The sequence below is a fragment of the Bipolaris zeicola genome (genome assembly GCF_000523435.1).
Source record: "Bipolaris zeicola 26-R-13 unplaced genomic scaffold scaffold_110, whole genome shotgun sequence".
Classification (NCBI taxonomy): Eukaryota; Fungi; Ascomycota; class Dothideomycetes; order Pleosporales; family Pleosporaceae; genus Bipolaris; species Bipolaris zeicola.
The window spans coordinates 19,326-42,710 of NW_006912159.1; the positions used below are offsets into that span (position 1 = coordinate 19,326).

The 23,385-nt window shown below is 49.5% G+C and overlaps 8 protein-coding genes across 8 annotated transcripts; 4 read left to right on the plus strand and 4 right to left on the minus strand.

The window, feature by feature from the left end:
• Positions 1 to 1,595: 1,595 nt before the first annotated feature.
• Positions 1,596 to 3,915, minus strand: COCCADRAFT_38065 (uncharacterized protein; the record flags this gene model as incomplete). Its single annotated transcript, XM_007715588.1, has 5 exons — positions 1,596 to 2,712; positions 2,761 to 3,259; positions 3,307 to 3,394; positions 3,446 to 3,625; positions 3,850 to 3,915. 5 exons carry the CDS (start codon positions 3,913 to 3,915, stop codon positions 1,596 to 1,598), a joined length of 1,950 nt encoding a protein of 649 aa, XP_007713778.1.
• A 1,296-nt stretch (positions 3,916 to 5,211) lies between these two features.
• COCCADRAFT_100045 (uncharacterized protein) lies at positions 5,212 to 7,143 on the minus strand (the record flags this gene model as incomplete). The annotated part of the gene is made up of 5 exons (XM_007715589.1): positions 5,212 to 5,658; positions 5,721 to 6,496; positions 6,546 to 6,963; positions 7,025 to 7,034; positions 7,094 to 7,143. The coding sequence occupies 5 exons, from the start codon at positions 7,141 to 7,143 to the stop codon at positions 5,212 to 5,214; spliced, it is 1,701 nt and encodes a 566-aa protein (XP_007713779.1).
• Positions 7,144 to 9,522: 2,379 nt separating this feature from the next.
• COCCADRAFT_38067 (uncharacterized protein) lies at positions 9,523 to 10,856 on the minus strand (the record flags this gene model as incomplete). The annotated part of the gene is made up of 2 exons (XM_007715590.1): positions 9,523 to 10,763; positions 10,814 to 10,856. The coding sequence occupies 2 exons, from the start codon at positions 10,854 to 10,856 to the stop codon at positions 9,523 to 9,525; spliced, it is 1,284 nt and encodes a 427-aa protein (XP_007713780.1).
• A 1,220-nt stretch (positions 10,857 to 12,076) lies between these two features.
• Positions 12,077 to 12,808, plus strand: COCCADRAFT_6282 (uncharacterized protein; the record flags this gene model as incomplete). Its single annotated transcript, XM_007715577.1, has 1 exon — positions 12,077 to 12,808. The coding sequence occupies one exon, from the start codon at positions 12,077 to 12,079 to the stop codon at positions 12,806 to 12,808; it is 732 nt and encodes a 243-aa protein (XP_007713767.1).
• Positions 12,809 to 13,031: 223 nt separating this feature from the next.
• On the minus strand, positions 13,032 to 14,180 carry COCCADRAFT_38069 (glycoside hydrolase family 6 protein; the record flags this gene model as incomplete). The annotated part of the gene is made up of 1 exon (XM_007715591.1): positions 13,032 to 14,180. The coding sequence occupies one exon, from the start codon at positions 14,178 to 14,180 to the stop codon at positions 13,032 to 13,034; it is 1,149 nt and encodes a 382-aa protein (XP_007713781.1).
• Positions 14,181 to 16,914: 2,734 nt separating this feature from the next.
• COCCADRAFT_6284 (uncharacterized protein) lies at positions 16,915 to 19,181 on the plus strand (the record flags this gene model as incomplete). The annotated part of the gene is made up of 7 exons (XM_007715578.1): positions 16,915 to 17,079; positions 17,129 to 17,333; positions 17,383 to 17,414; positions 17,472 to 18,449; positions 18,513 to 18,846; positions 18,898 to 19,082; positions 19,131 to 19,181. 7 exons carry the CDS (start codon positions 16,915 to 16,917, stop codon positions 19,179 to 19,181), a joined length of 1,950 nt encoding a protein of 649 aa, XP_007713768.1.
• An 804-nt stretch (positions 19,182 to 19,985) lies between these two features.
• COCCADRAFT_38071 (uncharacterized protein) lies at positions 19,986 to 21,091 on the plus strand (the record flags this gene model as incomplete). The annotated part of the gene is made up of 4 exons (XM_007715592.1): positions 19,986 to 20,257; positions 20,298 to 20,488; positions 20,550 to 20,824; positions 20,978 to 21,091. 4 exons carry the CDS (start codon positions 19,986 to 19,988, stop codon positions 21,089 to 21,091), a joined length of 852 nt encoding a protein of 283 aa, XP_007713782.1.
• A 337-nt stretch (positions 21,092 to 21,428) lies between these two features.
• Positions 21,429 to 22,645, plus strand: COCCADRAFT_38072 (uncharacterized protein; the record flags this gene model as incomplete). The annotated part of the gene is made up of 2 exons (XM_007715593.1): positions 21,429 to 21,611; positions 21,665 to 22,645. The coding sequence occupies 2 exons, from the start codon at positions 21,429 to 21,431 to the stop codon at positions 22,643 to 22,645; spliced, it is 1,164 nt and encodes a 387-aa protein (XP_007713783.1).
• Between the last annotated feature and the right edge of the window lie 740 nt (positions 22,646 to 23,385).

The following is a 23,385-nucleotide window of genomic DNA, read 5'->3' on the forward strand; positions in this document are numbered from 1 at the left end:
ACAGTAGACCAACTCAACTCAGCATGCTGTGCTACTCGCTTTGGCTAATTCATCCATCGCCTTGTTCCCGAAACAGCCATACTACGTATTTACACACAAGTGCCCCCAATATCCATAGCATTCCTTCCATAAAAAGTGTTGTTACGTCAGGAATGGCCCCTCGGGGTCCCATTGCGCTCCCTCGCCTGGGCTCCGCGGCAGTCGCAATAGTATTAAAACCTGGCGTACCCCGGGCACCTCCGCGTGTCTTGAAACGTGAAAGTTCCAGATCAACTACTGTTATATGCTGCACTATTTCAGTGTTGAAAGGAAGCCTTGCTGTTAGCTTAATCAACTGGGTCCCTCCAATCGCGACGCCACCTTCACACCCCTGCTCGACTTCCACAGTCCCCGTGGCCCCCAACCGTCTTACCCTCCTCCATCTCACTATCGAAAGAGATCTCATCACCATCAAAGAATTAACCACCGCCTATCCTGCAGCAAAAGATTGCCTCACTCTACAGAACGATGCCCTGACCTGACCATGTCAACCTCTTGCAACACCGCATTCGCGTTTTAAACAATGGAAACGAACACGCGCACAGATGCATTGGTCAACATACATGGCTGCATCTTTTCTCGACGCGACTACCCAGGCCATCGACACATCGGCAACGTCGAAAGTGAATGCGACCAAGATAAGACCGATAACAATGGTCGCAACGCGCAACAATCTTCACGGAGGATGCAACAAGTCGCACGTCTAGACTAAACGCATGTCTAAACTAGACGCACATACTAGAGAGACGACTAAGGCTATATGTTCTAGCTACGCAAATCCGAAATAACAAACAGTTGGCGTCTTGCCCTCCGTGTCCGTCTTCGGTTCCGATGACATGCCCCCATCTCAAACTCGGGTTGCTGCTACACCCACATCATAACGAGGAAGGAACGCACGAGGCCCAGCGTTCTCGGTTCAAAATGAATTCCGCACTATCGCAAGGGAGATGAGCGCGATGCGTCACCATCTTTCTCAACAAACCCGACCGTAAATAGGACGGACAAAGAAAAGGCAATGTCAAATGCTGGGGAAGGAGTGGTGCAGCTGCCGCCTTCTGTCATTGGCCTGGCAAACTCAGCCGACTGGGCGGTGTGGATGTGGCAAACGCAGTGATTGGACGGATTCGTGTCCCGGTCAAATCCGGGAGCCGCATCAACATAAGACGAGGTACCTGTCACCTTTCTATCTATCTGTTCCGCCCCCCCCATACTTTCAGAGCCACAAGTGTGCGAGTGAGGTGAGTACAGCAGTCTTTTCATCCATGGCGCATTCAAGGAAGTATGTGAGTGTCAGCTGCGCCGATATTGTCAACGGCTGCATCAGCGCAATTCGTCACAATTTCATCCTTTATTGCGACGACTACTAAGCTTTCTCTTTAGGCTCATGGTTATCGCAGCTTAAAAGTCTATTTGTTTACAAAGGCGCCAATACACGATTCCCCGTTGCTGGATGCGCACCACCTTCACAACACCCTCTTTCCCATCTGTTTTGGCACAGAGCTTTGTTTTCTTTCAAGCCTTTATTTCCCAAACGCTGCACTAGTCGATTGATATTGTTAGTCTTGAGGACCCTGCCCAGTCGTGTCCGAAGTACCGTGTGCTCCGTTGTGTGCATATGCATTGAGATGCAAATCATGCCAAGCCCATATCTGCTCCATACCACCTATATCAACGGCATTAGGATCACCGACGCTGCCGAACGGATTTTGCGCTAGGAATTGATCAATGTCGAATGAAAGGGCATCCGAGATGGGCATCGTTGTGAGGGACCCGGTTGCAGGAACCGAAGACTGGGCAATTGCGTCCGAAATTGGAGGTGGCCGATACGGTAATGGCAACCCTGTTGGACGCATCATGGCCACCGGCGCCGGCTCGTGAGCCGGCGGTGATCTCTTGGGCACAGGGATACCATCTTGCTTCTGTCGCTTGTCGATAGGCAAGTGCCGCCGAAGCGAAGGCGTTGCCTGCACGAGTTTGAAGAGAAAGTTGTACGAAGTTGCGCCTAGTTTCGTGGACAAGCTGAGCTGATACAACCTATCGAGCGAACTATCAATAACGTCCATGACCTCATCGCGATGAGGTAGCATATGTTTGTGGTCATGGATAATGGCAGAACAAAGTAAGGTCGCAGTATCGAAAATGCAGAAAACGACCGTATGGAATTTCGCGTTAATCGGAAACTCATGATCAAACAGCTTGCGCGCAACCTCAAGCAGACGGAGCGCAATCTCAATCCCCTTCTTTCGAAACTCGTCGTCCTGGTCGCTGAGCTTGTCTTCTCGCTCGCGCGTAAGATATGTCTTGAAGAAATCGAGCATTGTCAAAAAGATGACGCAGTGTAGTTGGTGTCGTTGGAACACAAAGTATGGATGTGCCTTGTCGAACGAGGTATCAGGGTTCTTAACACGAAAAATCGCGGGCAGTTCGTCGATGAACTTACGACACTCGTCTTCAATTTCCAAGACCTTCTCAGCAAAAAGATCATCTTTGGACGTTGCGTCGCCCATCACAGTTGCCACTCTTCGCCCCAGGTGTGCTTGCAGAGCCATGTGTGCGAAAGGTGAAAGAATGTTCGGTTCTGTGTTCGATTGGTCGAGCCGCAGGTTGGGAAATTTGAAAGAAAGATTCTTTTGGTTGATGAGGTTTGGTCGACCTAACCACGCTGACATCTGCCTGATGGACTTTAGTAACCGAATCGTTCCATCACATCTCCTTACTCACCAATCCCATATGTAAAGAAGAGTCCAGATTCGCCTTCTAATTTCTATATCAAACTCCGACAAGTCATCAATACCAGCATCCCTATCGATACCCAATTCTTGCGCCTCCCGAATAGTACGTGAAAGAGTATGCCACGATTCGACAATCTTCGATTCCGATTTTAGCCAGGCGCACTTCAGGAACTGCTCCTCTACCCGCTCAATACTTGTCCTCGATGCTTCAAAGCTCCGGCTAAGTTCCTCTGCCGCGGCCGAGAAACGTTCAGTGAGCGTTTGTGAAGTGCATGCCAGCTCGAACTCAATCATCTTGCGAAGCGACGGTGTCAGATATTGTACAGAGTATGCACATATCCGTAAGAGCAGGCATGTGAACTCGGGGGAAAACTGTTTGGCGGCACTGCGATCGGCCCACCACTGAACATATTGTTCCGCCAACGATGGCCCGTATATTGCACTGTAGCGGTAATTTACCGTGTTCAAGAAGTGGTTGACGATGGCGTCTGCATTCAGTCAGCAGTGCTGTGAACATGGTAATACTTGAACATACCAGTTATGGATCTCGGAGGAACAGCATGTAGCACCTTCTGCACAGCGTCGCTTGCTATGATTTGTGCTGGAGAATGCTTAGGCGAGCTCTGCGAGAAATACCGGTTAGCATGGCTTTTCTATCGAGGCGAGCAACTGACATTGTCTTCATTACTCTGAACCTTGTAATGAACATGACCTGGCATGTACCCCCACACCTTCAGCCCATCCTCAAGTACCTCATGCTCGCTGTTTTGTTTGACAAAATGCGACTTTGCGGAATCCGGGGCACTTCTCTTGATGCCTTGGGTGTTGCTGGACGAACTTGCTCTGTAAGATTGCTGTTACCGCCAGATTCGGCCAATCGAGGGGTGGAGGAACGAAGGATCAACATACCGTGCAGATTCAGGCGAAGACTCTTGCTGAGCTCGTTTTACAGAGAACTGACATAGCTGTGGCACCTTCCTCGCCTGGCAATGGTTGCAGGGCCACTCTCGCGAACACTAGCCCTGCCGTTAGTCCACGGAGTTCGATGCAGGGTTGGTCTGGGGTATGAGATTCAGACCTTTTGCTTCCGACGCTGGCACTCCGTGCACGACATCGTCGCACGGTTCTCTTTCTGCGGCTGCATTCTTCAGCAACTACGTTACATGGGAGAAAAAACAGCGCAACTGATGCTCCCCGAAAGCCCTGATGAAAACACTTCGATACTCAGACGAGCACTTTGGTGTTGTTGACGTTACAAGCCAAGTCTTCAACATCATCCCCACCAAACCCACCCGGAGCCGCTCCGCCACCTCCGTGGGCCGGCCGTCTCAGATCCAGATTTCTTGTCCCTAACTCCTCAGCCAATCACGTGTACAGTTGTGGCAAATGCCTTTTCCTTCGACAAGCTTTCCGATGCGCCTGACAACATCGCAATTCCAAATCTACCACCACTTTGAATGTAGCTGGCTGCCCGAGAAGACATGCACACCAGAAATTACTGTTCCCGCAAAGATCTTCCTATACACCTCGATGTTGGGCACTGTGGCTTGCCTGTCATATGCATCGTATCCATATAGATTTTTGCCGATCAGCTGAGTCATGCCGTCCGGCATAAGCGCTCGCCGAGTGCACTCATCGAGGCATTAATGACTATTTCATTTGACAACTACCGCCAACCTTGCCGAAGGACCTTCCTGTTTGGTAACAAATCAGAGGGAAAGCTATCCCATCTTGGCAGTGTATCCAGACCATGTGTCTTGAATGACTACTGGAAATGTACGTAAAAGGATGATATCCAACACGCGAAAGGGGAACGCGTCGCATCAGTGCACGGGCACCAACCAGGTAAAGACAAGAGTTCTCTGCGCCTTGCGAACCTTTTGCTTTTTTTGCTTTTCGATCAGAATTTTTGTTGAACACATGTATCATTTTGTAAACAGGATAAGTGTCATGTCATTTTTTCTCCTTTGATTCCAAGCAGATCTTTGCTCTGTACAGTGACAAGGGTGAGGGAGGGGGCGGGCAAGCCCCAAGCCATACCGGCTCCTACAGGATCTCAGCTGAAGAAGCTGAGATGAAGCCGCCAAGACTCGAGATAGACTTTGAGCCAATTAACCCAATCCTACATACATATGTGCAGGGTTTTCTCGCCACGCTGGCTTGTAATGCAGCCCTTGGCACATATAGTAGCACACACACGAGTTGCAAGTCAATAGTTTTGCTGACATTAAAAACATTTCACAAAGGGTAATTATTATATCATTTTTCAACGTATACAGCATAACAGCGACTTGTTTCTCCGTGGAGGTTGTGTGTTTCTGTGTTTTGCTTTTCTACTACTTTTCGAAAAACATCTTTTGAACGAAAGGGAAAAAAAAGTATAGTAAAACAAATTTATACGTCAGACCAAAGTTCCGCACATGCGTGATGCCCGACGACCTCAAGCCTTGGGCTGCTCAGCCTCATCGCTGGTCCTGGTGATTTTGCGAGCGTGCTCCTCGCCCGTGATGCTCTCATCACCCATATCCCAGTCCTGGGCCAGATCCTCGAGCGTCCTGCGCTTGGTTTCTGGGATAAGTAGGGTGGTGAAGATACCAGCAAACATGAAGGCAGAAAAGATCTGCATGACGTGGTTGAGCCACGGGCTGGGGTTGGCCTTTGTAGGGTGGCCTCGTGTTCGCAGCGGGGCAATGGCGCCCTGGGCGATGATGGAACCAATTTTTCCTGAGCCGGCGGAGATACCGTGGGAGGTAGAGCGGTAGCGCGTAGGGAAGCACTCTCCGGGAACAATGAAGGTGGTTGTGTTGGGTCCCCAGTTGAAGAAGAGCTGGATGAGGACGTAGATGGCAAGCATAGCGTGGTTGCTGAGGTGCTTGTAGGCGAAACCCTGGGATAATGTTAGCTGTGATGCTCTTTTTTTTGCAATTCATGTGTTCTTTGTGAACGTACCCAGATGACAAAGAGAATAGTGAGAAGAGTAAAGCCGATGAGTTGAAGGGGCTTGCGACCAACAGTGTCAATGGTTGCGACAGCCATCCAGTAACCTGGAATAGCACCGGCGCAGATAAGAATGGCATTACCAGCAGCAAGGTTGTAGAGCTTGTGGTACAAGTTTTCACCGCTGGCGTAGCCAATAGCCTGCAACACAGTCGAAGAGTTCAAACCGAGGCCATAAAAGGCGACATCAAGAAGGAGCCATGACATGGCAGTTCCAAAGAGAATCTTGCCGTTGCGAAGCTTTCCGTAGAACCTGAAGAAGTCCTTGAAAGAAGCCTTGGGAACCTCGAGCTGGGCAGCGGACTGACGGCGAGCAGTAACCTGAGTAATCTCATCGACGTTGCCCTCACCGTGCTTGCCAGAAAGATATTGCTTAGCATCCTCATTTGCCTTTTCGACATCACGAGCGACATCGAAGGTGTAGCGAGGCGTCTCTGGGATGGTGAGGCGGTAGTAGAGGGCAATGCAGGCAGGAACGATACCGAGACCGATGAGAGCACGCCACATCTGATCAACAGCGACCTGGCAGTCACCAGTGCAGGTGTCATATCCACTGGCCTTGACAAGCTTGCTCTTAAAGCCGGAAACGAGGCACAACATGACGAGAGCACCACCAAGCTGACCGAAACCCTGCATGGCGAAGACAGCACCCATCATAGCACCACGCCACTTGGTAGTAGCAAACTCGGAAGTAATAATGGAAGATAGCGGGTAGTCACCACCGATGCCTTGGTACCGGTTAGTAGTGAAGGATGAAAATTACACAAAAAAACGTACCGATGCCCATGAGCACACGCCAGAAGATGATGAGACCAACAACTGAAGTTCCTGGACCAGGACCAACCAGAGATTGTGCGAGAGTTGCAACAATGATGAGGATGAGCTCAAGACCATACATTTTCTTACGGCCAACGATATCAGCAAGCGCACCGAAGCCAACTTGTCCAATGACGGTGCCAGCCGAAGTAGCCAGCTTGATGGCAGTATCTTGCTGGGTCAAAAGAGTACCCTTGTGGTCCTGCTTGTAGACGATACCCAGCATGATGGTCAAGAGGGATACACAGAAAATGTCGTAACTGTCTGTGAAGAAACCAGTACCAGCGACCAGAATGGCGCGTACATGGTACCAGCCGAAGGGAGCCTTGTCGATCTCGGCGAGAGCAAGACGTCGGCGCTCATTTGGGTCTTCAATATGCTACTTCAGGTCAGTGTCTTGCTGGGAAAGGAGTTTGGCATATAGTAGTGGGTGTACGAACAGCAAAGTCACTGTGATGATTGTTAGTAAGAGAAGCATTTAAAAGGGGGAGGATATGCAGGAGGCGTACTTGTTGAAGTTGTGGAAGGCGGAATTTCCGCCAGCCGTCTTAGCAGCCATATTGAAGTCTTAGCAAGTGCTTATGCTGGCCTTGACGAAGCTTGGTACCGCAAAAGACGGGTGAGCAAGATGAGGGCTGCTTGCCAAAACAACCGGGCCAAGCCTTGTACTTATACCCAAGCTCTCTTGTGAGGATGCGCGGCATGCTTATGTTTTGAAGTGAGCACTAGACGGCAGCCAATCTCAGCGTCAGATTGAAGCACGCGCGGAAGGTTTGCCAAGAGGCCCTCGGGCATGCCGCTGCAAAAGGCGAGAGAAAACGCCATTATGCAAATCCAGGCCCTGGCATGGCACTCGGTGTCAGTGAATGGCGCAGCCGCTGAGGCGTTTGCTGGGATTCCTGTATCCTGGGAGTTGAGCCGGTGGGGTGAGGGCGTGTGGGCCATGGATGTTGTAGTCCATTCATTTCCCCACGTGGCCGCTAGTGAGGCTTGACCAGAACCCTTTCTCCAACCACGATGCCTTTGCCACAACATGGAGCGGAGGCTTATTTGCAGCCCAGGCCTGCGACAAGGAAGCTTCGGGCTATTGGCGTTTGCTTGAGACGTAGCCATGACATGCTTAGCATCCCGGATTGTCTAATAATGCGTGTTTCGTCAATGGCGCATCTCATCAATGCCAATCCCACCTTGTCCTTCTCGATCTACTGCACGGCTCTCTGATGCTGTAACAAGATCAATGACCCAGCCAAGCTCACTCTTTTGTGGATAAGGCAGTCTGGCCTCCTCAGGGTTGCCTGTGGGACTCGCATATCTAGCGGGTTAAGAAGTAATAACCTTTACTGCCCCACGTCCCGGTATGTTGGTCCCACGGGTCCGGCTATCGTCTCCTAATTGGATGCTGCCAAGATGTCCTTGGCAAGGTGGGCCGTCTGCGCCGGAGTATTCCTCCATCAGGGTAGCAGCGCGGCATCATGCTGCACTTCTCGAATGTCTGGCATGAAATGCTATTGGGGTTTGGAAAAGCATGATGGCCTTACGTACGCAGTAGCATGTTCCACAAATATCGTGCCCAATCACGCTGCAGCACGTGGGATCCAGCTGAGTTACCGATTGTCTGAATGTGCCGTAGTATCACACGACAGCTGACGGTATTGCCCATCACCCCTGTGGAAGCATGTCTTCCGAAGCTGCAATAGTCTAGCTCATGCAATCACACACCCGGGAACCAAGTTGATGGGCTTGGCACCTTTTTAGCTGCCGCCAATGAGCCGCTCAGAGTGTGGCCGTATCCAGGTATCGGTGTCTGATCGATGGGCTTTCCCCTCTCACTTCGTCGCCTCCAAATGCTCTTGAAAAATATTTCACCGTGGAAGCACCAGACTTTCGGCCTCCACCTTTTCGTCTTTATTCGTTGAAGATGTCTTAGTAAGGGAGAGCCTCCAAGTAGTCAGTATGTACGCTTATAAGTCCATTTTCTTTTTTACTGGTCAGCCCAGTGAGGGTCGAGAACATAGTGTTGTCTTCTTTTTCGATATGTTTCCCAAATAAACAGTCGTGTTTCATATGGGCCATGTTGACTCACATGTCTGCTCTTCGAGCCCAAAAGAGAAGAATATCGAACTCTTCTTTTGACAAAGTTCCTACAAACGCGTCATCCCCCCGCAAAGTTTAGCTTCTCAGTGTTCCGTTTCCCCGTGTCTCCGTTCCGAATCTCAATAACCCAGGCTGATGAGGCATTTATCGGAGCACAGGGTAGACGATTTTATCACTTGAGTGCAGCCGTATACAGAGCCTTCGAGCCCAAAGGCCACCCCTTTCGTGACATACCTCGGCGCTTCTGATGTTTCAAGAGCTTGCTCTGAGTATGTCGAGTGGGGGTGGTGGACTATTAGTGCGCCAGTTTGTAATCGAATCGCCTGTAATAGGTTTAGACAAGACGCGCAATGATCGAGATAACATCGGCTACCTCTATGATCACGATGAAATCAGATGGAGTGAAGTGAAGCGAAGTTTACCGGACTATCGAGAACGCTTGTTCTCTTTGTAAATTGGGCCGCATATGAGTTCTTGCCTTGATTCGCTGTGACGTACGCGACATTTGCGCTGAAGAGAAAAAGGAAATGGACTGATGCTAGTGTCGTTGATCAGGGTTGATTAACAAGCAGTGTGTGGCGTTATTGTGGCATGCGTGCAGCGTGCCTTCCCATCTGACCCCACCTTCCCAATCTAATGAGGCACCCGACTCTTTCACTTCCGAGTATGTCCGCTTCTTCATTCACCATTAATGCAAAGTATCACCCACATACAACGGTTTTAATTTTCAAAGTAAGAATCAAAACTTCACTCATCTTGACAATGAAGCTCTGCTGCTTGAGCACGAGCTGCCTAAGAAGCAAGACCTCGAACACTTTTGTCACTAACGGCAGTCCCATCTCGCTTACTCCCTTGCCAACATAACAACCTCGCCTTCCACCGAACTGTCACTACTAACATATACTCTTCCCAACCTATCCACAGCCAGGCCCACAGGTCGAAAACAGCTCGTCTTGGAACACGTATCCACACGCTCGTTCCACAAGACATCATCCCACGCCTTAGTAGCGTTACTCTTTCTTGTTGGACCAAAGCTTCCATTTACCTGCCCAAATGGCACCTGGATGACTTTGAATCCTACAGCTGGATCACGATTCCAACTCCCGTGAAGAGTGATGTACAGAGCAGAGAAGTCTGTGTTGAACTTTGCATCGAGCGGTGTCGAATGTGCAGGTAGCGCAACTTGAGGAGCTATACTGCGCTCTTTGCATGTGGTATCGGTGAAGGTAGCATTGGGCTCCAATACAAACTGGTCGCCCGCTGTAAAGTTTCCCCCGGGGATGGTTGAGGGAGAGAAGACAGTGAAGCAGGTAGGATAACCGTACCAGTCCCTATTTTCCCTGGATGAGTCGCCGATGTAGTTGAGCTCGTCGGCGGGGTTATCGTTGTGGATGTCGGTCGAGATACCGTTGATGGTGCGGTGCAGTTCGTCTGCAGAGTTTTCGACGCCCCAGAGGTGCGATGCTGCGTCAAAGGCGAGGCCGACTTCGTTACGAAGGCCGTAGCCAAGCTGAGTTCCAGAAGTGACATAGTCATAGCCATTGGGAGGTATGGCTGTCATGTTGAAGACTTTGATACAAGCGCGCCCGGTTTTGACATCAATGGAGCCATAGTCGATGTTGCCGTTTGAGCCATGCGAAACGAGTAATAGGTTTGGATATTTCGGTGGGATACTGAGAGACCGTGTGACGTGACCTTTGGTATCCATACCTGTTATCATAATCGTCGAGTTCCCTGATACACTCATTGTCGCTGCATCATATACCCAAGCAAAGACCGAGGTCGCAGAACTGGCATACAATATCTTACCGTCCTGGCTGAACACAATACCGTGATTGAGATCCCGCTGTGCGATTACCATCTTGGAAGGCTCCAGGCACCCATTTGCCAACATCCTATGCGCACTGATGCCAAGTCCATTTTGGACCACCAGGAGATTACCAGCACCATCGAAGGTGAGTCCTCGCGGTTGTGCCAGACCTCCCGCAACCTTTGTGGCTCTCCATCCTTTGGCGGCATTCACAGGAAATGCGAGATTGGGGACACCGCTGCAAGGTGTAGATATGTTGGTGCTTTGCCCGTATCCTGTATTTAGTTTAGATTTTGTAATAAGCTGGTGAGGTTGGATCGCATACCGATGCTTGGAAAGATTGCTAGCCCTAGTTTGAATATTTTCATGATAGATGACGGAATGTTCGCTTTTAGGACGTTAGTCTTTCGCAGGTAATTCTAGATATTTGTGAACTTCTATCTTTCGTGCGAATGGTTAACCGTATATCTGTCCTGTTCCTGGATTCGGTCGAAGATTCATGGGTGATAGTTACACTCAGCATGAGGGGCAGGGAAATGTGCACTATATCCACAGATCCTGCTTCATCTCATCCATATTATCCAGTGAAGTATTATTCCATCATCCCTTGTAGAGTGTAGAATGATATGCGGATCATGAATGTGGAGGTTGTGGGGCGGAAGGTGTTATGTCTGCCGAACATGTAGTTCGTTGCCGCAGCTGGGATATGTTTCCAAGAAGAAAGTAGTTCATTATTTTTTCTGTAAAGAAATAACATTCTCGAGGTTACGTCTCTTTCGAATGGTCATTCATCATGCCCTAAGTCATATCCCAGGACAAGTATCATAGTGACTCGGGTAGTGAGTCCCAGAGACGCCCCCACATTAACGATAGAGAACTCTGGATTATTGTGATCTAGAAAGTGGGAATTGTGACGAAAACGTAGTTGCCGGTATTCATATCGTGTACTATTGCAGGGTATTTGGCAAAATAGGTGATACATGGCTGGTTAAATGAAGCAGCAACTTTAGCCTTGGGAAATGAGTGGTATCTGGGTGATGAGAACAGCCGTTTCGCTGTAGACGTATGGTTTCATACTGCCAAGTTGATTGTGATCCAAAAGGCGAGGATCATTATTACTCCAGTGGGGCAATTGTGGAAGGCGAGTGTCGTAACGTGGGCAAAGATATCCATGTAGTATCCTTATCGTGTACACGTGACCTGTTAAAAGTATCTTTCCTCATGCATACATCAGAGCAATGATAGAGCTTTCTCGTTGTCACAGTCAATCATAAACGATCACCAACGCAATCTCATACGCTTTACCACGTCAGTCCTCAATAGGAAGTTGCTGAGAGCGAGTCAGAGACGATAAGCAATGGATGGATTGCGGCATGGGCTGTCTCCGCTTCCCCACGTTCTCCGCACTCTAGATACCGAGGCTTGAATCCCTCGACGCCACCAAGCTTGACTCTGTACATACCACGCGAACATGTCGCACTGCGAACGTCTCGTTGTCGAGCTCTTTGATTGTTCTTAGAAGCTGTCTCTGGATTACGGAGTAGTCCTACAGCCTCATTCTTATCGGCCTACCTGGCCATCTCCCACAATGGCACTGGGTCCTTACACCAACCTCCGCGTCGAACGCTACGACAGCGTTTTCGTCATTGCGCTCGCCAAAGCACCCGAAAACCGCATCAATGTTGCTTTTGCGCAAGAAATAATACGCGCGCTACGTGATATCGAGAGCGAGCTTGGGCCCGACGCAGAAGGCTGTGTCATTACAAAGGGTGCGGACGAAAAGTTTTGGTGCACAGGTCTAGATCTGGACGAGAACGAGGCGAATCCGCATGCTAATACCGACGGCTTCTTCCCGCTACTAGCTACGCTACTCGACTATCCGTTCCCGACCATCGCACTGATCACAGGGCACACATTTGGCGGCGCATGCCCATTGGCATTGGCACATGATTATCGCATCATGAACTCGCAGCGCGGCTTCTTTTCTATGCCGCCAGTCAACCTAGGACTGCATTTCCCAGGCATTGGGTTCCTACCAAGGCTGAAACTCAGCCCGCAGGTTGCGCGCAAGATGCTGCTCGAGGCACATCGATGGACGGGCAAAGAAGCATACAAGGATGGCATAGTGGATGAAATTGCAGAACCAAAGGACATGCTGGACATCGCATTGGCGAAGGCGAGAGAGATACAAGGTCGCGCCAAAATGGGCGTATACAGTCTGCTGAGAAATGAATTGTGGGGCGAGGCTGCTGAGAAGATTAGGAGTATCTGTTATATACATGGGAGGAGAGTGACGCCGCCTGCAAAGGCAAAGATCTGACTTAGTACCCGTTGATACCTGCGCACGTCAGATATAAAGTCCATAGCCAATCAAAAGCACGGGGATTAAGCACGGTTTTGGCAAGTAAACATTCGTAAATGGTACTTAGTCTTATGTATTCTCATGACAATATGTACAGTTGAAAGTTCAAAATCTACATAGATACACCGGAAAGTTTAGGCCGGGCGACAGGTTTTCTAACCCTCAGCCACAAAATCCTTTCCTAGTAAGTAGGCTCAAGAGGAGGGTCGGCGTTCTTGACGAGCATCTGAACGTAGTCGTCGAACCAAGCACCAGCAACAGGCGCACCAGCCAGACCGCAGGCTCCGTCACTCTCACCACCAGGCTTGATCCAGACGATTGAGTCGACGTTGGTGTTGTTTGGTGCAGCTCCAGGGCGCAGTCCAAAGCCAGCAGGCGAAACATTGCACCACTCGCCCCACTCCTTGCGAGCACCGGGGAGGGCAACACGGCCCTGGTCGATGATGAAGTTGGTTGGCATGCCCTCAGCTGCCATTGCCGCTCCAAGAGAGGTAGCGTAGTGGCTCTCATCCCACGATGGAGACCATTCGGTGTAGTTCTCGCGGACCTTGGCGTTGAACGGGTTGTAGTTGGATACGTTGGTAGAGTAACCACGGATCTTGGCCGCTGGGTTAATCTTCTTGGCCGCTGCGACAACTCTGGCGAAAATCTGGGCCGTGGGTTTCAGGTTGTCGGCCCATCCAAGCCAGCCTCCGTGGGCAGCATCCATGTATAGAGATACATTGGGGAACTGTAGCTTGGCAATGGCGTAAGCGATACCTTGCTCATAGATGGGGGTGGCGTTGGCGCAGAAAGGAACACCTTGGTTGGTGACGGCGTTACCGAGCGAGTCGGGCTCGAGGACAATGGCAAAGTCGAGATCCTTGGCCTCAGATACGAGCTGTGCGTACTTGTCGACGAATTCGTGCTTGTAGATGTTCAGGCCGTCTTTGGCGGAGCTGAGCTCTCCGGCAGACTCTCCAGCAGAGCAGTCACGGTCGGGGAGATTGTACAGGACAAGGCCGACAATCATCCTCTTTCGGCCCTTTCGTTGACGGCGGGCTTGCTGGATGGCTTCGGGGATCTGGCTAAGTCCAGCCCGCGATGTAACCCATACGAAGGTGGATGTCTTTTTGGCAACAGTGCGGGTTCGTGCTGCGTTCAGGGAATCGTTCTTTGAGAGGAAGGAAGCAATTGTTTGGTCGAGCTTCTTGCCGTAGCTCTCAACTACATAGCGGTCCTTGCCAGTCCATGGGTTGACAGTGGTGTTGCTGGGCTCTGGTTTGGGGAATGCGGTGGCGGCGCCAGCAAGGGCGGCAGTGGCCAAAACGAACTGTGTGACTTGAACCATGATTGATGAGAGCTTGAGAACAGATGGAAGACTCCTGTGTGTTTGCTGAGGAGTACAACGGATAGGTATCTCAAGCCTTTTATAGATTTAGTGATGAAATTTGGCGAGTTGCGCGTAACATGCATGTTGTCATGTGCTCCATCTCCAGATGTTTCCCTTAGTACAGACACTTACATTCAGGTGGCGGACTTGACGTTTGATAGCCGGTACCGTCGGGCCGCAATATGGAGGGCATTATTCCTGAATAGGTCCAAGCCTTGGTGTGAGTGAAGGCCTAGCTTTCGCGCTGTGACAGTCTAACGCTGCTAGTGCGCTTCATCACCTGGGAACACCTTTTAGCGAGAGTAGGGAATGGTTGTTTGCCCCGGAGCAGAACGTTTTCCCGCTATGGCATATTAGCCAAGATGGTATCGACCAGGGTAGAGTGCAGACATGCAGACCCGTAATATATTGCGCGGTTTACCCGGCCTGCTACACCACCTTCCGGTAACCCAACCACGTGGTTCTTTATAGATGTAATCATGAAATGGGCTTGCAGATTGGTCAATACTGTCAAACTAACATAGTTCATATTGTTCGGAGAGTGCTGCGCAGCTCTTGGGTCATTCCATTCTGCAGGCGACCATTGAAATGCAATGTAGAGAAGATTCGGTGCAGATTCTAGTGCATCAATGAGCGGCTGTACCCTGAGGCTGAGTTGGAGTGAGATGGCGCTATGCATGCGATGCAGGTACACCAAAGCCTGTTCGGACAAAAAAACACAAGGAGGCGACATCTTGCATAGCAGATCTACTAGGTGGGATATTCGAAAGACATGCGCCATACGAGCACACAAGCCCTTATCTCATTCACCTCCGCGTCCGAGATTTGCTCTGCGTATGGATGTATATGCATTATAGTATATCACGGCCTGCGATGCAAACCTCTCATAATACTTCTCGGAGGGCAACAAAGACCGTTCCGCAGCGGGTTGGTTCCGACAAAGCAATGAAAACTTTCATTGGTCCTCGTACCGCCACAGAACGGCAGCGTTGCAGGGCAACGGTGATACAAAGAAAAGATGATTGCATCGCCCCACCGTTGCAAAAAAGTGGGGAACCCCCATTCAGGACCGGTCAGAATCACGCTATTGACGAAAGAGGTGTCGGAGCGACTGTCTGGTGTCTTGGCTTAATATCGGGCGGTTTACGGGGCCCGCTTTCTCGTCGCCCTTGTGAATAGCTGTCTCATGTTTCCTTGGGGTGGCCAGCATTTCAGGAACATCATAATCAACCTTCCCCGCTGCGGTACAACATTGAATCTGTGAAACAAATCATGCCGTTCATTTGGGGCCATAAGAACCATAAATTCTTTTTCAATAAAATTACCTGGCACCCAACCTTTCGAGAGCCAAGTCAGACTCTAGAGTCTTGGAAAACTGGTGCCATGGCTTATCATAAAAGAATTTCATTTCGAAAACCACCAGCGATCATATCGAAACTCATATTGCAAAGTTGAATTTGGCGTCACAACCATGAAAGCAGGAAATCTTCTCGATTTTACCGGAGCAAGACGATCCGTCCAAGGTACTCTCTGCCTGGGTATTCTTGGGAGAACTACTGTTCCGAGATACCCATTAAAGCCTTGCACGCCAATATACCCCTAATCATGATGTAGGAATGATCTGCTGAATTTCAGTAAGTCATAACCAATATAGCTAGGTACGAGAAATCTTGCGTGGAGTGTAGGAGATGTGCGCATGTACTCAGCTGCTGATGGGTACTACTGAGTGTAAGCGTAAAACACCAATACGAATACTATCGCTCACATGTTTACTACTACCATGAAAGGCTCGCGAATTGATACATCTTAGTCACTCAACTGCCTGTAAAGTGAGTAGTCAGAAAGGCGATCCCCAGATTGATACCTTTCCCTGATGATGGAACGAGAGCTACTCCCATTACAGAGCATGAAAATACTATTCGTGTTAGGTCGCAACGTATTTCGTAAATATTGTAGCCCGTCATAAAGTCTAACGATGTTCCTCTGTTTGCTCATCCTCTGGAGTTCCTGGCATCCGTGTGTCGCCATTGTTCAAACGTCGCCGCTGGAACGATCAGAATTAATAACTCAGATTGCCATATTATCACAGTAATTATGGTCAGTCACATGTCCTCACGCCAGGTCATCTGCCTGAGTAGAGTTAGACTAGTAAGCAAACGTTCAATAGTGACGCATCCTTCCCTAGAAAACAAGTCGAACATCAAAGGGCTCGGCCGAGCGCCACCGGCAGGTAGTACTAGCGTCGGTGGTTTAATTCCCCGCAAAGTATATCCGAGGGGTGAACACCACTCACACTGCAACATCGTCAGCCCCTTAAGACTAGCCAAGCACTCACTCACTACTTCCAGCGTCCGTTTCTGACTCGAATACCAAGCATGAGTACTGAGCCGCAGCCGGCGCGTTTTGTGCACCCCAGCAGACGAAGGGACAAGCCCATCTTGAGCTGTACTCTTTGTCGACGACGCAAGTGAGTGCTTCGGAATTTCGGAACTAATGCATATAGCTATGTGGACCTAAACTAACATATTGGAGATTGAAATGCGATCGTCGACAGCCGTGCAAGACTTGTGTCGATCGTGGGCTTTCACTGTCATGCACATATGTGCGTGATACGCCAACACCAAAAGAACCCAAAACACCAAACAGTGTGCATGATCGTATCAATCAGCTCGAGAAGCTTGTCACCAATCTCATGAGCGGCAAAGATGCCACCCACGCCTCACCCACTCCAAGCCATACACAGCAGCAGCATGACTATAGCTCCCACGAGATACCAGGGACTCCGGACCGTGTCAAGTTCAATGACGAAACTACGAGTTACACAAATAGCGAACACTGGACAAGTATTCTCGATGGGGTGAGGATCTTTCTATGTGACCGTATTCCCTTCGCTGAGCATGTCCCAGATTTCGGAATTGCGTGAGCATCTCGATCATATCCCCACATCATCTGATGCAAGACGTGATGAATTAGAAGAAGAGTCTCGCCCAGAAATCCTATTTGGACGGCAAAGGTTTGCAACTAAAGAAGATCTACTGGCAGCAATGCCGCCAAAGGTGGAGACAGATCAATTAATTGAGACCTTCTTTTCAACATTGGAGACCCATGCAAGTAAGTCTGCAGCTGTCAAGAAAATAAATCAATGCACTAATCAAATAAGATTTTCTGCACAAGCCGACATTTGTCAAGCAAGTGAGTCTCGCGTCGTGAACGTATCTGCTTGTCGAGCCGAAAATTAACCTTGTTTAGTACGAAGATTTCTGGCTGAATCCATTTGAAACACCAACCATGTGGGTGGGACTTCTGTACGCTATCCTTGCCACTGGGGCTCGATTCCAAGCGAATTTCGATGGGCACATGTCAAACAGCGTTGGCATGGGGCCTAATTATACCCAGAGCATATATTCGGCACGCACAAACTTCTATCGCGAGAAAGCCGTACAGTGTATGATCCTTGCCAACTATACGAAATGCCCGCCAGCGACCATTGAGACATTTATACTTTACTGTGGCAGCGAGTTCTCACGCTCTGCCGATGCTCAGTTCAGCTCATACATGGTCGTCGGCATGCTCATAAGACTAGCGTTTCGTATGGGGCTACATAGGGATCCGTCAAGGTTTCCCAATATCTCACCTTTCGAAGGCGAAATGCGACGACGCAAGTGGATTTCAATAATGTCCCTTGATCTAATTACATCAGCACAGGTGGGGTTGCCACGAATGATCCAGCCGTATATGTACGACACCCAAGAGCCTCGGAACCTAAATCAGGACGATATCCAAGAGGACATGACGGAACTACCACCCTCAAGATCAGAATCAGAACTCACACAGCTTCTCTATTTCATTCTTTTGATCAGAATTCGAAAGATCCAGGCGCAGATCCTGGACTTGATACAAGCCACATCGCAGCCACCATACCAGGCTATAATCGACATCGATACAGCGCTGAGATCTGTCTACGGCCAAATCCCCAAGAGCCTCGAAATCAGGAATCTAGGCCAAGCTAGTGAACATTTAAGGCCGAGCTTGATGCGTTGTACTTACTTGGAATTGGCTTATCTGAAGGCTCAAGTGATGCTGCATCGTCCGTATCTCAAGCTTGGAAGAGTCGATAAGCATTACGAATACTCACGGAAGGTCTGTCTTAATGCAGCAATGGAATTGCTCTCATTCCAAAATAAGCTAGACGCGGACATTCAGCCTGGGGAGGAGCATGTCCTAGTTGTAAGAAACTCACTTCCGCAATTTGTGTAAAATGACACTGACTCGTTATGTTCAATGGAAAAGTTCCGCATCAGCGCCGTGATCAAAATTATGGCTTCTATAATTACTCAGGACTTTCTCCTCGCTACTAGTGTGTTAGTCCTTGACCTCGATGAGGACTTGGTTTCCCCTTTGCCCATCGTTGCCGATAGGAGGGTGACGGGAGTGTCCCAGTTGCAAGTAGGGATGCCAACACGCGAAGAGATTATAGCATCGCTGCGTTCCGCGTACCGCATCTGGTTAAAGAAAAGCAAAAGATCTCAAGAGGCAAAAAAGGTTGCGGCTGCAGTGAAACTAGTGCTTTCCAAAGTAGGGGAGCACGGGGAGCACGACGACCACACGCACAGCCCCCCGCATTGTAAGTTTTTGTATGAGGGTGAGTTGACTATCACGAGCTGACGTTTTCAAGCCGTGGATGCTACAACAGTAGAAAACAGCGGTGTCTACCCATCACCGAACATTGTGTTTAAAGAGCAGATGCCACCACGTCATGTGCCAAACACATTCCCAGCTGGATACGACAGCTACAGCCACTCCCTTCTTTATAGTCAGATGCCCATGGACCTTGACAGCCTGAACATCCCTCTTGATTGGGTGAGTACGAATTGGTGTGGAACGGGCTTTGAGCTAACCAATGCTTAGGAAGGTATGATGTCACATCTTGATGTCCAGCAGTACAATGATGCTCAATAATGGTGCTTCCAATAATGCAGACTATCGCAATAATTTTCTCACTTACGCGATAAGGCTTTCGCTTGCTCAATCTGATTCTACATTTGTTAGAAGGCAGCATGTAATAGACTCGTATTTTGTAGGCGATGCGAGCGGTGTCGTAAAGCAGCCGCAATGATGGCCGCGGCATTTTGGCTCGCCATAGGTGATCATCCGTCACTTGAAACATGCATTGTTTCGCCACAATCTGCGATCTCGCGGAGAACAAAACTCTGCTAACCACCATTGCGGATCAGTTTACATCCGTATGAGAATGCGGGTTGTTTCGAGAGAGGCTCAACAACTCGGGTTCACGAGCTTGGGACATGTGGTAATCACTGCTGGTCTCACCAGCGCAACACTATACCCAGATTCGTCACCGCACGAAGTACCGACGATCGCCCATAATGCCTGCGTCGTATTTGGATCGAGATTCCGAAAATCAGGACGCGAAAGCAACCAGATGCGGGATGGCGGATCCCTTGCTTGTAGGTAGAATACCATGCCGCCGATCCACACATCGGTCATGCAATCCCGCAGCCCGCAACAACTCAACTGCGGTTATCCATGTACTTCAAACATGAGAATGATGATTTGCCGGCAACGCAGCTGCTACGTCATATCCACTGTTTATTGGGTCGATTGTACATAGGTTGTCATTCTGGATCAAATCGCATTGTATTCGCTATGGGCCGTTGCTCACTCTCTTCTGCTACTGTCAGCATATCCCATCATTTATTATACTACTAGCGCTTCTCGAGCAAGATGATGACACAAATGGAAATTATGCAGGAGCTTGATGGGATCCGGTATTCCAAAGAGGTGCCATGTATCGAGCCTGATCTGGGAGATCTGCGAAAGTCGACTGACAAAGCCCTGCCGGGACTACCGAAAACACCAAAGAGGGTCTTGAAGAAGTACCGGTTTTCTGCAGTGTTTCCCATGGTGCTTGCGATTGCGAGTTTCGTTCTGACCCTGACATTGGTTCTGGCGGGGCAGGACGCACATACCTTTGGCGGGCAATATTTGGCAGCAGTAAGTTATGACCGGCAATATCAGTTGATATACGGGCTCACAGCTGCAGCTATACATTCCTAGCGCGAGCCAGGTCCCAGTATACCAAGATGTGGAAGCTTTCGAGTCGTCTTCAGCCACGGACACGACGGAAACGGGAAACGTTTACTACCTCTACTTGCATAAAGTCTGCTATTATTCTCTCGCCCACGGTAGCGAAGCCACTTCTGATATCTTTGAGAGGACATGTACGAGCTATGCCACAGTAGCTGCAGGTGCGCGAACATTCTTTCCAGATATTTGATCGTATTCGCTGATGAGGTCACTCAGAATTAGCAATGTCGGCCTCTTCAAGCGATGCATCAACCGCAAACTCCGAATCCATGAGTTTAGGGAGTAGATCACTTACGATGGTCTCGACCACTTTGGTTAGCGTGCGAATAGCTGTTTTTGCATCACTCGTTATCTCGCTTGTTGGGTCCCTTTTGTCTACGATATTGGCCATTCCAGGGATCATCTATCCACACTCTCGGATCCTGGCATATATGAATATCATGTGGCCACTTCTTGCAAGCACATTTGGTTTCCTCGCGGCCGCCCTGCTTACCATTGTGATAGCTGGAGTGTTTGCAGCGGTCGACGGGGTCGTTAATGAGGTTGGTGTCGAGGTCTGGCAGGGAGGATCAGCGTTGTTTCTCGCATGGTTAGCATGGGTCCTCATCTCGCTGTCTGTTGTTTATTGGGGGCTTGTGTGGTTTGTGGAGGTGAGGAGATGGGGTTTTGCAAGGAGAAAAAGGAGTGAGGAAGAAGTGGGGAATTGGAAAGGGATAGGGCGAGAGGTCTGGTCCGATCTCAAGACAGAAGAGCCATATCATTGATTAACGAATTAGAAAACACAGACACAATTGTAAACCTCAACCACGCAACACCTTTGCAAAGTCTGGATCTGGGTCTGGTCGCCATAGGTATACAACTGTTCACATACTGGAGGCGGACACGTGACCGAGGTCTGGAAGAAGGGATACAGGTTCCTGCGCTAGTGGGTGGGTGGCGGAGGGCGGAGTGGATATCATCAGCCAACCATGGGGCGATATGGGCCCACCGCCTCAAGCGCCAAGGCCCAGGGTCCTCCATATGTACTCCACAAACTAAACTTCCAGCTCAACCCCTCCGCTCCCTACACTTAATCTGCAATTGTCTCTGACAGCTGCAACCATGCGGTCCTCAGTCTCTGCCGCCACCGTGCCCTCAAAGAGCCCTGCGCCTCGTGGCTTTACCGTCAAGGCTGACGAGCAGCAAGAACCGACATTCGAGAACGAACATGACCACTTCTTCTGGACGTACACCGAGGAGCCGCATAGGACGCGCCGAATGGCCATTATCAAAGCCCACCCAGAGGTACTGCTGTTTGCTGGTATTATCATCGAATCTCCTGACTAATTTGTGCATAGGTAACCAAGCTCTGTGGCCCCGAGCCGCTCACCAAATACGTTGTCCTGCTGGTCGTGTCGATACAAGTCGCCTGCGCATACCTCCTCCGCAACACGCCTGTGCTATCATGGCCCTTCTTCCTCACAGCATACGTCGTCGGTGCCACGGCCAACCAGAACCTCTTCCTTGCTATCCACGAGATATCGCACAACCTAGCCTTTCGATCGCCACAGGCAAACCGACTGTTTGCAGTCTTTGCGAACCTACCAATTGGCATCCCATACAGTGCCTCGTTCAGGCCCTACCATCTCACCCACCACAAATCACTGGGTGTCAATGGCCTTGATACCGATCTGCCAACCGCTTTCGAAGCCATCTTTCTTGACTCGGTTGCCGGAAAGGCCTTCTTCGCGACCTTCCAGATCCTTTTCTACGCCCTACGACCCATGTTCGTATACAGCTTGCCAATGACCAAGATCCACCTCTTCAATGTTGTTGTACAGTTGGCCTTTGACTACCTCTTGGTACAATACGCTGGTGGAAGGGCATTGGGCTACCTCATCATGAGCAGCTTCCTTGCTGGATCCCTGCACCCTTGCGCAGGCCACTTCATTGCCGAGCACTACGTTTTCGAGAAGCCCAACAAGGATGCTGCGAATCCCGCCAACAAGATTCCGCTCCCTGAAACGTACTCATACTACGGGCCTCTCAACATGTTGACTTATAACGTTGGTCTTCACAACGAGCACCACGATTTTCCTGCCATCCCATGGACCCGCTTACACGCTCTCAACAGGATTGCGCACGACTTTTACAAGGATCTGCCCCAGCACAAAAGCTGGGTATACGTGCTTTGGCAGTTCATCTGGGACAAGGACATCAGCCTGTGGTGCAGAGTTAAGAGAGAAGAGGGCGGAAGAAAGGTTGGTGGCGGAGGTGGATGGAACGAAGAGGAGTTGGGCTCAAACGAGAAGAAGGGGCCTATCCCCGGTGTGTTGTAATTATTGGTGCACTGTTTGCATAACTGGCGTTTTGATCGGCTTGGTGTTCTAGATTACATGAAAAATAGAAGTCGGTTCCGTTGAACTCTTTCCCTATACAATATTATCCGACTGTAAGACACTATGTAGTACTTACGATGGAGTCTATTTCCCCCCTGATCTCATTACATACTCTTTTTTTAAAAAAAAGAAATGGATGAATATTAGCATACGGATACACAACTTCCAATATTGCATATTGAATAGAATAAACATACACTTCACAACTGGGCTTGACGTTTTCAAGCTACAATGTATTCGGAAATTCCACTCCACTAGTCGATTTGTCCTGCCCAAGACAGAGCTGTTTCTGACTCCCGAATAGTGATAGACCAATGACGTGATCTGAGGTTTCACTATCAATTGCTGCTGCTGTTACTGCTGCTGTTATCGGTATTCTTGCCGCATGAACAAGAGAGAATGGCACATGATTTGTTGGGCTTCACTCCAACACTTCAGCTGACAAATGAGTCGTTGTCAGATAGCCAATAAGCGAAGACAGTACGTTTCAATTAGTATACTTGAAGTGAATTGAGAGAAAGGCTGCCTTTCTCCATCTTTGGTGAGAAAAATATGGGCGGTGAGCTACTTTTGTGACTGTCTTGCTTGTTTTGTATTGATATATCAGGATATTTCACGACACACTGCTCAAAACTCAACTCAAGACACTGACAAACTTCAACACCGACAATCCATATATA